We start from the raw sequence: 13,772 nt of genomic DNA on the forward strand, positions 1-13,772 counted from the left end.
AAATATTATTCCCCACTGGCCTGAGTTAGAAATATTTGAGCTTTAGTATGTTGGGAGGAGGGAGATGTGTATACCTGTAACTATATATATGGAGGGGGGGAGATAGGGAAATGGCTAGAGGGAAATCAAAACATGTTCAGAATAGTTATCTCTGGATGGTAAAATTACAGATGATTCTTACTCTCCTCATCATATTTTCTGTGTTTTACACAATGTGCATACATTATTTTCATATCATGAAAATAGATTATCTGTTAGCTTGAGAAGGTATTTGGGCTTGGAGAGTAGTGAAACATTTTCCCAGCCCTCAATTCATGTATGTAAGCGTTTCTGTGGCATTTTTTAAACTTCATCATTTCTGTTCAGCCACACATAGTTCAATCTCTTGGAGACTGAGAGCCAAACCCCTCCCTACTCTGGTTCCTTCCAGGCACCTGCTGTCTTACTGCATTCATGTTGCTATAACAGAATAACAGACTGGTGGCTTATAAACAACAGACATTTATTTCTCACAGTTATGGAAGATGGGAAGTTCAAGGTCAAGGTACTGGCAGATTTTGTGTCTGGTGAGAGCTTCCTGGCTCATAGACAGCTTCTTCTCGCTATGTCCTCACATGGTGGAAGGGGTGAGGAAGCTCTCTGAGGTCTCTTTCAAAAGGGCACTAATCCCATTCATGAGGGCAGCACCTTCATGATCTAATCCTGTCCCCAAAGCCCCACCTCCAAATACCATCACATTGGGCATTAGGATTTAACATGTGAGTTTTGGAAGGACACAAACTTTCAGTCTCTAGCACCTGCCAACCCAGGCTCTGACCAGCAGACTTTGAAAGCAGTGCAGAAGATGGTTCACCTATTCCTAAAAATGGGCATGTGTGTCAGGATAGGAAAAAAAAAAGTGTCCAAAATGGGCCACCAAGGCCAGGAACTGGAGGTGAGTTTTAGAAGTTGATATAGTCAAACTTGTGTTGGAAGATGAAAATGAGGAGAAGTTGGCAGACTGAGCAATGGGCAGTAGTATGCACCAATTTCAATGCTCAGACGATGTAATACACACTAGGAGTATATTGGCAAGAAAGAGAAGAACTCATTAAAAGTCAAAATGGGACAGACCACACCCTCACCCATCGCCCTAATGAATTTCACCAAAGACCCAAGTTGGAGCCAAAATCCTCCATATGTAGGTCTGACACAGGTGTCCCTCAGGTAGCTTCGCACAAACACTGCCCAATAGATGTGCTCCATACACCAGGCAGCAATCCAATCCAGTGAAATCCTCCAGTTAGGAAAATGGAAGCATTAAATGAACAGAGCAAAGGTGGATGGTTGAGTCTAGAATGTTGTCCCAAACGAGCTATCTCCCTGGTTCTTTGTGAAACCCTCTCTGCATGGCCTGGTATTAAAATAGCTCATTCGTCTATTTATTCAATTAATAAAAATGAAATGTAAGCACTTTCATAATGAGTACTCTGTGTCAGTTACCATGCTAAGCACGTCATTCATATTAACTCATTTAATCCATGCCACAATCCTATTATCCTAGTTGACAGATGAGGAAACGGAAGCACAGAGAAGTCAAGTGACTTGCCCAAGATCATACAGATGGCAAGTGTCAGAATCATAATTTGAACCCAAGTCATCTGACTCCAGAATCTTGACCATGGTACTATCCTGACTCTAGTGAAGATCTGTTGAGTCAGATACCGTTGGGCCCGGGGGTTAATGTCTGTACTAAACCCACATTCCTGAGAATCCTTGAAACAAGCCTCCATCATCAAAGGTTACCTACCCCCATTTCTTCCTGGTGGGTCTCCAGCATGGCTGACATGGGAGCTTTCAGTTTTCCATCTTATTCCTCCCCATTACTAAATGATCCTTTGATTTTGCAAAGCCAGGGTCATTCATTCCTTTCTCTTCCTTGCGTTTCTCAGTCACTCAATAAGAAAACACTTATTCATTCCTTCACCATGTATTCATTAAATAAATGTTTATTGATTACTTAACTATGAGCCACCATCTGTGCTGGGTGCTGGGTTGCAGTGATATATAAAATAGGCAAGGTCACTGCCTTCATGAATCTCACAGTCTGATGGGGAAGGTAGACAAAGGAGACAAGTAAAAAATACATAAACTGTCCATCAATGAATCAATGAGTAAACAAAGTTGCAGTATATAAATATAATGGAATACAGCCATAAAAAATAATGAAGTCCTGATACATGCTACAGCTTAGACAAACCTCAAAAACATCACACTAAGTGAAAGAGGCCCCAGACACAAAATGTCACACAGTGTATGATTAGTTTAAATGAAATATACAAAACCGGCAAATCCATAGAGATAGAAAGTAGATAGTGGTTGCCAGGGGCTGAGGGGAGAGGGGAATGGGAACAAGGTTTTATTGGGGGATGATAAAAATGTTTTAGAACCTGGTAGAAGTGGTGGTTGCACAACACTGTGAATGTACTAAATGACTCTGAATTGTGCACTTTAAAATGCTTAATTTTATTTATGAAATTTTCATCTCAAAAAAAAAGAAGCAAGTAAAATTATCACAGCATGTGATTGAGGTCATCCATTCCTTCATCCCATGTGTACTGAGGACCTGTTATGTGCCCTGAACTATGCTGGGCACTTGAGAACAAGGTTCCTGCTCTCGAGACTCTTGGATTCTTCCAGGGTAGGTGGGGGAGACAAAAAATTTTTTCAGTAAGCAAATAAATGGATAAGATAGTAGTGAGTGTTATGAAGACACTATGTAAAGAGACTGTAAGACTAAAGAGACTGTAAGACTGTAAGACTAAGAGCTGCTTTTGAGTAGTCACGGAAGACCTGGCTAAGAGGTGAGACCTTCCTGAAGGACACCAAGAAGCCAGCCAGGCAAAAATCTTGAGAGAAAGAGATTCAGCCAAAAGGGTAACTGCAAGTACAAAGGCCCTGAGGTAGGAACTAGCATGACATGTTAGAGGAACACAAAGATGGCCAGAGAGACTGGAGCACAGTGCGGAGTGGACCTGGGGGTGGAAGATAGAAGATGAGTTAGTTTGGGGAAGAGACACTTTTGAGTAAAGATCTCAATTTTATTCTAAGTACAATGAGATTGATTCACTGAAGGGTTTTTAAGCGAGAAAGTGATGTGCTCTAGTTTAAAACATAGTGCTGACTGTAGTGTGGAGAATGAATTTGGGGAGGCAAGGAGGAGGGGGTAGACAGGGAGACCAGGTGAGTGAGAAATGATGGTGTGAATGAGAATGAGAATGCCGCTGGTAGCAATGGAGAAAAAAAAAAGATCATATTGGAGATAAGTTTTGAAGGTAGGACAGGTAAAACTTGCTGATGGATTGGATGTGGATACAAAAAAATTAAGGAAGCTTCCTAAGATTTTAACATGAGCAACTGGGGTGGATGGTGGGTTAACTATCAAGTCAAAGAACACTAGCAGAGGAAAAAGATCAGGGAGATTAATCAAAAGTGTTGTTTTGGACCTGTCGAGTTTGAGATGCCTATCAATGGCCCAGATAAAGATGCCACTGCTAGAAGGAAATAAACAAGGTGATGTGATGGAGAATTATGGGGGAGAGATTGAGGGCAATTGTCTCTTTTTCTTCCGCAGACTCTGAGAGGCTTCCTATGTTGGAGGAATTATACATCACGTAAGTCTTGGTGGGTGGAAAACAAAGTCCTCCTTCCGCCATAGAAACAGGAAGTTCAGACATGAGTCACTTTCCTAGCTTCCCTTGTAGCTCAGTCATGATCATGTGACACAGGCTCAGGCAATTAGATGCAGCCACCTTGGACCCTGGGAACTAAGGAGGCAAAAAAGCAGGTACTATAGAGAACTGACTCAGTTGCTGGTTGCAGTAACAGTGCCATTCCCAGGGACAGCCAACCAGCAGTTGAGATTTCTGCAGTGGTAGCCATGGTGTCCTCAAGAGCCACCAAGTGTCTTTGTATTTTTTGGCTGTGATTCTGACCGGGAAACCATCTTTTCCTTTGCTGTGGCTTGCACTAAAAATCCTGAGTCATGGGAGAGAGTAGGGCTTAGATATTGCACTAAGGAAAGACTCCTTTAAGATGGTAATATTTAAGCTGGGTTCTGAAGACTGAAAAGGAGCCAGCCATGGGAAGGAGGTGGAAAGGAGTATACTACACAGAAGGAACTGCAAATCTAAAGCTTGAAGTGGGAAAGACCTTAGCATGTCCTCAGAGCTGGAAGAAGGCCCGTGCTCCTGGAGGGTAAGAAGCAACAGTGAGGGGTGGGCTAGATGAGGTCCGTTTTCTCAAAGAGCCAGGATTCCAAGCCACCTCTGCCTGGCTCCAAAGCAGAGAGTCCATCCAACCCTTCCCTGTAGCCTTTCCCCTCCCCCACTTTTGGAACTCTGCTGCGCTGTTGCCACGGTCGTCATGGTGATGGGTGCTCTGCTTCACTCACTCTTCAGGCCAGGAAGGAGTTGCGTGTCGTTGGGGGGGGGGGGGCCCTGCCCCTCCTGGAGAGGACCTCGGGCCAGGCGAGGACACCAAGCAGGGACCATGCCCGTGTTGATACTCCCGGTTGAGCACAGCCAGGACACGCGTGTTGGGCCTCCAGCATGGCGCGAGGCGACCAAGGCCTTGACACAGAAGGCTCACCAGCTGACCGACCGCTGCGGGCAAGAGGCGGTGACCACGTGGAAGCCCAAGGACAGCGTGCGGGACCCACACACGGCGCGCCACCTCTGCCGGGCCGTCCACATCCTGCCCTGGCGCTTCCGCGTGGAGACGCTCAAAGGTGGCAGCACCATGGAGAAGCCACCGCCGGGTGAGGGCGTTACGCTGTGGAAGGGCAAGATGAAGCCGCCTGCCTGGCACGCGCGCCTGCCGCTGCCCATGCACCGCGACGCGCGGGCCCTGCAGACGGCCGAGGTGGTGCACGCGCACGCTCGTGGGGCGCGCCTCACTGCCGCCCGCCTCAGCCGCGCCCAGCACCAGATCAATGGGCAGCTGCGGTTGCTGCAGCGCCAGCGGGAGGCTACCGACCACAGGCTCAGCGAAGTGCGCAAGGCACTGCTTATTAACCAGCAGAGCGTCAAGCTGCGGGGCTACCGGCCCAAGTCTGAGAAGGTGGGACCACCATTCCCCCCAGCCCAGTCGCAAAGACTGAGGCCTCCGCTCCCAGGTGCTCAGCCTGGGCAAAACCCACCCTATAGAGAGAACCCTCCAACCCGTCCCAGCTCCCTTGAGTGAGAGCACAAGAAAATACCCCCAAGACGAGGTGCCTTTGTTCCCAGCGCCAGAGGCGGAGATCCTCCCAAAGAGATGAGATTCTCAGGCCCCTTGCCCCAGAGCGGGAATCTATCCCAGTCTCCCAGCCAGGGAGAGAAGGTGGGACCCTTGAGTCAGACTAGATGAAATCCTTCCCAAAGAGTAAAATCTACAACCCACAGCACAGACATGAAATCACTCACCCAGTCCCTAGGCGCAGAGGGTGAGACCCACCCACAGGCATGAGACCCTCAGTGCCCCAATCCCACTGAAAACACACACGAAGCCCCCAGCTGAGCAGAGTGGGTGATGTCCTGGTCCCAACCCAGATGAAACTCTCCTCAAAAGGCTTATTTTTAAAACCCTAATCAAAGTCCCCCACCAGCCTCAGCGAGTGAGAACCCCTCCCCGGGGCCTCACCCAGGCGTAAAGGAACAGATTTTGCCTAAAGATTGACACCCTTGGACTCCCAGCCCCTGCACCTGAGAGTTAAGCCCCTAGCCAGGGGGAAAGGGTGAGACCCCTAGTCCCAGCCCTGGTGAAATCCTCCCCCTAACGTGAAACCCCAGACCCCCACCCCAAAGGGGGAGAATATTCCAGCCTCCCTGGGGAGAGATGAGACCCCACCCACAGGGTGGGATTCCTAGTCCCAGACCCCAGATCCAGATAGTAAGACCTCAAGAGGGCAAACCCTCATCATCCCTATGATGAGACTCCTCCACTTCTAGCCAGGGAGAGACGATAAGACCACCACCAAGGAAGGGGGACCCTCAGCCCCAGAAAGTGATGATAACCTTTCCCCGGGTTAAGTCACTTCCATCCCAGCTCACTGGGCTCCTACCTGTAAAAGGGAGAAGCCCCCAGCCCCTCTCTCTAGAGGGTAAGACCTACCCCAAGTGAGAGCCCCCTAAAAGGTAAAGCCTTCTCAGAGAGTGAGATCCCCAAAAGGCAAGAGTGCCCCCAACTCCATCCCCCAAACCCAGAATTTATGAGGTTGGCAAACCCTCTACTACTCTGGAAGGAGAACTCTCCCTCCAGCCCTCTCCCAAAGGTGTGAAAGAGTCTCTCCTTGTTTTCCAGATCCCTGACAAAGCTGACAGTATGCTTACCTGGGAGAAAGAGGAGCTAAAGAGCATGAAGAGGAAGATGGAGAAAGATATGGAAAAATCAGAGGCCCTGCTCAAGGTTGGGAATACCTGGGGCCACTTTAAGGGAGCTGGAGGGGGACCCTTGGCCACCTGATGGGCAAACTGCTCTAACCTTGGGGACGGTAGCAACAGCAAATCCTTCAACCCACACACCCGCCCCACCCTGACCTGACATTCACTGTATTTCCACTTTATGAAATGGAAAGACTGGAGCTCTGAGAGATGGAGTTGGGCCTCAAAATAGCAATGAACATCCCCCTCTGTGCCAAGCCCTGTGCAGTCATTAAGTCTTCAAAATCCTCCTGTAGGGCTTCCCTGGTGGCTCAGTGGTTGAGAGTCTGCCTGCCGATGCAGGGGACACGGGTTTGTGCCCCGGTCCAGGAAGATGCCACATGCCGCGGAGCAACTGGGCCCATGAGCCGTGGCCGCCGAGCCTGCGCGTCCGGAGCCTGTGCTCCGCAACGGGAGAGGCCACAGCAGTGAGAGGCCCGCGTACCGCAAAATAAATAAAAATAAATAAATAAATAAACAAAATCCTCCTGTAAAATAGAACTATGATCCCCTCATTAGAGATGGGGAAATTGAGGCTCAGAAAGACATGGCCTCACCCAAGGCGTGGAGCTAGCCAGTGGTAGGGCTGTGGTTTCAGCTCAGGCGTCTATTTTTTCCAGCTTTAGCAAGATACAATTAATTAACAAATTTAAATTGTGTATATATTTAAATGTACAAATTGAGGATTTGATATAGGTGTACACTGTGAAATAACCACCATAATCACCTCGTGTGTGTGGTAAGAACACTTAGCAAATTTCGATTATAAAAGACAATATTGTTAACTATAGTTACATTAGATCCCCAGAACTTAATCATCATGCATAACTGAAACTTTGTACAACTGGACCAACATCTCCCCATTTCTCTCTCCCCTCAGCCCCTGACAGCCACCATTCTACTTTCTCCCTCTCTGAATGTGACTATTTTAGATTCCACATATAAGCAAGACCTTTCTGCATCTGGCTTATTTCACGTAGCATAATATCCTCCAGGCTCATCCATGATGTCACAAATGGCAAGATTTCCTTCTTTTTTAAGACTGAATAATATTTCATTATATATTATATATTATTATATACTATAATATATTGATATCTACATAAGATATTAATTATTAATATATTAATATTATTGCTATATATTATTAGTATAGTAACAGTATTAATGTAATATAGCAATATTGTTGTTACTGGTAATTATTGCTAATATTATTATATTACTGTATTATATATTATATTATATCACATTTTCTTTATCCATTCATCTGTCAACAGACATTTAGATTGTTTCTATGTCTTGGCTGTTGTGAATAATGCTGAAATGTACATGGGAGCTATTTCTCTTCGAGGTCCTGATTTCCTTTGGATATGTACCCAGAAGTGGGAGAACTTCCTCATGATTCAACTCAGACGTCTTGAGCTCTTTACACTGTACTATGTGCTTGTCTCTGTCAGCTCCAGCCAGAGATGGTCTCTCACTGAATCCTTCACTCTTGCAACAAGGATTTCCTTATGGGATCACTAATGGAGATGGGAGAGTACTTATGTTTCATGGAGCCTGTGTGTACTTTTGACTCTTCCATTTGACAAATATTAATCCAGTACCCTGGTGTCCCAACCACCGTGCTTGGCACTGGGGACAAAGTTGTGAACAGTACAGAACTGGCCTTGCCCTCAAGGAGTTCATATTATAGGGGCCTTCAAAGAAGGGACCAGCCAGGGTTGGGAGAGTGGAGTTGGGGGAAAGGATTTAGGAGCCGGTGCACCTGCTGTCCGTGGTGCTGAACCTTAATTGCACTCAACCTATGGCACCCCCAGGCCGCTGTCATATTCCTTTAAATCTGGTGATCCTGCAAAATCCTTTAAGGAAGTCTGAAACAGACAAGGGAGAAGACCCTGTGGCTCCCTTAGGGAAGGGCTTGCAAGAGAGAAAGGGAAATTGGGAGGTGGGAAAAGACAGACAGATATAAACCCAGGAGAAAAATGCTCACACCAAATAGACGTGTTTCAACTTAAAATCATGAACTCAGATCTCAAATTGACACTCAGAGCTTTCCCAGAGATCTCACCATGTGTCTCTAGAAGGCTTGCTGTCCCTCTGTGCAAGTTATTTCATACCTTCTCTTCCTTCAGATCTCTCCAACTCCCTGCTCTTTCTTCATTCTCAATGAATGACCCCAATGCATGGAAACCACTGAAGAAAACTTCTCTCATTTTTCCTGTGCCAGTCCTATAATTCTATCCACCTGCCACAGCTACCTTCTCCCCTTCTCCTGCATCATCAATATTTCTTTCTTTTTTTTTTTTTTTTGGTATGCGGGCCTCCCTCTGTCGTGGCCTCTCCCGTTGCGGAGCACAGGCTCCGGACGCGCAGGCCCAGCGGCCACGGCTCACGGGCCCAGCCGCTCCGCGGCACGTGGGATCCTCCCAGACCGGGGCGCGAACCCGGTTCCCCTGCATCGGCAGGCGGACGCGCAACCACTGCGCCACCAGGGAAGCCCAATATTTCTTTCTTTATTGGATCATTCTCACCAGTGAACAAATGGGGGGTTATCCTTTAATGGATACAGATCTATCTGGGATGGTGAAAAGTTCTGAAAATGGACAGTGGTGATGGTCGCACATTATGAATATACTTAACGCCACTGAACTGTACACTTAAAATGGTTTACTTGGCAAATTTCTATGTCTATTTTACCACAATAAAAAAAAAAAACACCTCTTTTGATCCCATGCACCCTTTCAGATCATCCCCATTTCTCTGATTCACTCACTATCCAATCTTATCTGCACATGCTGACCCGCTCACTTCCTTTGGTCAGGAACTGGATCACTTTTCCCCACTGCATCCGTGCCACCTGGCACACTGCCCAGCATACAGGAAGGGCTTAATGAATATCTGAATTCATTAACGAATGAAAGACTTTGTAAATCCATTTTTTACCTAAATGGATGAATCTCAATGATATGATATTCAGCAAAAGAAGCTGGACATTGAAAGTGTACACTGCATGATTCCGTTTATATGAAGTTCTCAATTTCAAAAGCTTTTTCTTAAAGAGTCAGGTAGTAAATTGTTTAAGCTTTGTGTGCAATACGGTCTCTGCCACAATTACAGATGGTCCTTAACTTACAATGATTCAACTTATGATGGTGCAAAAGTGATACCCATTCAGTAGAAACTGCAATTCAAATTTTGAATTTTTCTCTTTTCCCCAGCTAGCAATATGCAGTACAATCCTCTCTCATGATGCTGGGCAGCAGGGAGCCACAGCACCCAGTCAGCCGCTGGGTAAATAACTGACGCCCTTATAGCCATTCTGTACCCATACAACCATTCTGTTTTTCACTTTCAGTGTATCATTTGATAAATTACATGAAATAGTCAATGGATACACGTATAGCCATTCTGTGCCCATACAACCATTCTTTCTTCATTTCCAGTACAGTATTCAATAAATAACATGAAATATTCAACACTTTGTTATAAAATAGGCCTTGTGTTAGATGATTTTGCCCAACTGTAGACCAATGTAAGTGTTCTGAGCACGTTTAAGGTAGGTTAGGCTAAGCTATGATGTTTGGTAAGTTAAGTGTATTTAATGCATTTCAACATACTATTTTCAACTTACAGTGGGTTTACTGGGATGTAACCCCGTCGTGACACAAGAAAGAGCTATACTTAATTTGGCCAGTGGAGCACAAAAACAGCCATAAACAATATGTACATGAATGAGCACGGCCATGTTCCAATGAAGTTCTGTTTACAAAACCAGATGGCCAGTCCAAAGTCTGTAGTTTACTGAGCCCTTAACTAATCTACTAGGCAGCTTAGTGGGAAAGAGGTACAGGGCATCAAGGAAATTTCTGAGGTGATGGAAATATTCTATATTTTGATGAATGTGGTGTTTATATGGATATATATATATGAAGTCTTCTGTCTCAATATGACTTTCAAATAATCACAAATATCTAAGGAATGCAATATATTTTATAATAGTGGAAGTAGGATTTGGGTAGGGATGGGGGTTCAGATGCAGTAGAGCCTGGAAAGAGGAACTCTGAAGACAGCTGAGGGTGCTTGATACTGAGTAGAAAAGAGGAAGGGAGACCTGAAGACTAGGGATGGGGGTGGGATAAGCCCTGAATGCAACTGAGGAGAAGGGATGGCACAAGAAGACCGAAGTGTAGGTAACAGCTAAATACCTCTCCACTTCACAGATGGGGAAATTGATGGGGGAGGGGCTTTCTCAGGGTGCCAGAGCAGAGCCAGGCACAGAACCCAAGCAGCTAATACTGGGAACAGGAAAGCTGCCACCAGCCCCTACTGTTCTTTACTCCCCACCCGGGGACCACTGAAGGCTTCTGGACAGAGGCTGAGAGTATTGGGCGTCTGAGCTTCCACTTGAAAATGGGTTGCTCCTTTCCGGCTGCAACAAGAACTGGAGAAAGTCAATTTGGAGGCAAAACACTTTGCAGCCACTAGCTGAGAGATCACGAGTCACTTCCCCCAATCTCCCAGCTTACAGTTGACCTCTGCCTCTCTCTCCTTCCTCGCTCCCAGACCCTGGCCTCCTGCCGCGACACTCTGGTCTTCTGCTGTAAGGAGAGGCTCCAAGCTGTGGAGCTAATGAACCAGCCGCTGGACAAGGTTCTGGAGCAGGCCGGCCGCCACTCTTGGGTGAACCTCTCCCGAGTTCCCACTCCGCGCACTCAGGGCCTGAAAACCCCGCCTCCAGACCCTGTGGGCACCTATACCCCAGGTAAAACCCCACAGAAAGGAGTCCACTATAGTGGATTTCCTTGGTGCTCACCTCTCCCCCACTTCTCGGCTGCCACCTTCCCCGGGTAACTGCCCCCCCCCTCGACCAAGAGAGAGGGGTGCCAGTCTCCAGCAGAGCGCACGTTCTTGACTAGCTCTCTCCCCTGCACACTCTGACTCATTCAGTCACTCCCTGATGCTACTCGTACTAACCCCGCTATTGGCCCCTCCCCTGGACTTTCTGCCAGTCCATCAATAAAGCCCCCTTGCCCAGGGCCCACCACCACCTGAGAATAGAGAGGGGGACGCAGAAAGCCAGGGTTGGGAAAAGGAGACCCTGACACCCCCGACGCGTCCCTCCTCTCCACTCCGTCAGAGTGCGCCACGGCGCTGTACGAAGCCAAGCGACTGTTAATGGAGTCCAAGGACACTTTGCTAGATATGGCAAAGAACGAGGAGGACATCCGAGAGCAGCAACAGCAGATAAGCGACCGCGTGTGCGCCTCGCTAGCGCAGAAAACGCGCGAGACCCTGGAGCTGAAGGTGGGCCCCGCTGGCGCCGCTCCGACTTGGCGGCTGGAGTCTAGGATGCTATAGTACCGAGGAGGGAGAAGGGGGACGCAGGAGGAGAGGGGACAGGAAGCCCTTGTGATTCTCCCTGTGCTCCCACCCACCCAGGATAGGCTGAACATGACCTTAGGACTCATGAGGGGAACCATCCACCGGTGCACGAAATTCACCCAGGAGATGCACATCGCCTGCGGCCTCGTCAAGGTATGGCTTGGGAAAAGGGTCTGCGGGGATGCGGCCAGGGGCGTCGCGTAGGCTGGGCCTCACGGCTCTACGCACCACACGCCGCCAGGGTCCTCTGTCAGAAAGTCACCTGGAGACTCGAGAGAAGCTGGACAGACCTCTGGTTCGCACCTATCAGAGACACGTGGGCACCCAACTCCCGGAGGCCACGCGCCTCGCCCAGGTAAGCCCCTGTCCATACCCCTTCCGCGCCTGCCCGCCCTCTCCAGGCGCAGCCCTGCCCTGGTAAGACTCCTTTCTCAAGCACACTTAGCCCAAGTAAGACCCCCTCACTCAGGTCTGTGAGTCCTTCGACTCCTCGACCAGAAGGATGCCCTTCAATACCCACACCTGTCTCAGATAAGTTCCCTCAACCTCTGCCCCACCTCTATCCAAGGTCCGCTCCTCCCCGCAACTGCAGGTGCATCCCCTCCTTCATACCCGCCCCGTCACAGGTTCTTTTCCAAGCACATTCTGGTCCGGGTGTGTAACTCCCAGCCCCATTTGAGGCTCTCCCCTCCTAGCTGTGCTCCTTCCCAGGCGAGGCCCTTTCACACGCACACCTGACTCAGATGTGCGGCCCCCCATCTGAGGCCCGTCCCCTCTTCAGCTGTTGTCCTTTCACACGCACACCTGGCCCAGGTGTGTCCTCACATCCCAGATAGCCCCTCGCTGGGGCTCGCCTGTTTCTCAACACGGCCCCTCCCCGTCTCCAGGGCACTGACAAACTGCAGCGCCGCATCTCGCATGTGGAAGAGAACCTGGAGGAGCTGCTCTCCATGCGCAAGAACCTCACCTGGAGCCTCAGCTGCAAGAAGGTCGGGCAGGACGTGGACTACAACGTGGTGCGCTTGCGCCTCCGCCAGCGGCACCCGCACGTGTGCTATGAGCAGGCGCGGCGCCTGGTCAACGACTGGGACCCACGCACGCCACCGCGCGCGGAGTCCAGCATCGCCCGCAAGTGACAGGCGCACCGTAGCCCCAGTCGGCCACAGCCCAGCGGCCCTCCCTCTCTCCTGACCCATCCTCTCTCCGAGCTCCCTCTAGCAGAATTATAATTTAAAATAACCTAATAATTACCACTTATTAGGCATCTACTGGTCACTTACCCTACAACACTTTGTAGGTCGTGTATCCTGGAAGTTAATAGAATGGATTTGGCCACCATATTTCTAGGGTTCAAATCCTGGCTCTCCGATTTCAGATTGTGTGGCCTTAGGCATGTCACTGTTCCTCTCTGGCCTCAGTGTCTCCAACCTGTAAAATGTAGAATTACAGCATTCACCTCGAAGCCCTGTCATAAGGATAGACGAGTTCATACATTTAAGACCTATAGAATGGTGACTGCATATAAAATATCCTCAACTGCAGGTGAATTGTTATTCCCATTTTACAGTTAAGGAAGGTGAAGCACAGTGAGGTTAAGCAGATGCCCAAGATCTGCAGCTAGTAAGTAGAAGAGATGGAATTTTAATACCTAACTCTACAGCCTGCTCTCTAAGCAGAACTCGGATTCTGCCTTTATTGACAAAACACACACACACAGGGATGAAGCTTCCCCTGGAGCTCTCTCTGGTGGAGGCTGTTTATGTTCCCAGACCCCAAGCAACTCCAGTGCAGAGGTGGAATTGAGCCCTCCCTGCTTCCCTTTTCTCCATTTACCTGGGGGAGGGGATACTTCAAAATTCACAGCATCCTTTATTAAGCCCCTATAAAGTGCCAGGTTCTGAACCAGGTACTGAGAGTGCAGCAGTGAGCAAGGCTTACATGGTCCCT

The 13,772-nt window shown here is 48.4% G+C and overlaps 1 protein-coding gene across 1 annotated transcript; it reads left to right on the top strand.

Annotated features, from left to right (window-relative positions):
• The first annotated feature begins 4,410 nt into the window (after window positions 1-4,410).
• TEKTL1 (tektin like 1) lies at window positions 4,411-13,061 on the top strand. The gene is made up of 7 exons (XM_007101420.2): window positions 4,411-5,100; window positions 6,322-6,426; window positions 11,007-11,205; window positions 11,581-11,747; window positions 11,883-11,978; window positions 12,067-12,180; window positions 12,713-13,061. The coding sequence occupies exons 1-7, from the start codon at window positions 4,411-4,413 to the stop codon at window positions 12,959-12,961; spliced, it is 1,620 nt and encodes a 539-aa protein (XP_007101482.2). The 3' UTR covers window positions 12,962-13,061.
• Window positions 13,062-13,772: the final 711 nt, after the last annotated feature.

Source organism: Physeter macrocephalus, chromosome 2, assembly GCF_002837175.3.
Source record: "Physeter macrocephalus isolate SW-GA chromosome 2, ASM283717v5, whole genome shotgun sequence".
NCBI lineage: Eukaryota > Metazoa > Chordata > Mammalia > Artiodactyla > Physeteridae > Physeter > Physeter macrocephalus.

Coding starts and splice junctions, on each gene's coding strand:
- TEKTL1 (XM_007101420.2), top strand. CDS start 4,411: ATGGGTGCTCTGCTTCACTCACTCTTCAGGCCAGGAAGGAGTTGCGTG. Junction 11,748..11,882: donor GCGAGACCCTGGAGCTGAAG/GTGGGCCCCGCT, acceptor CCACCCACCCAG/GATAGGCTGAACATGACCTT. Junction 11,979..12,066: donor TCGCCTGCGGCCTCGTCAAG/GTATGGCTTGGG, acceptor ACACGCCGCCAG/GGTCCTCTGTCAGAAAGTCA.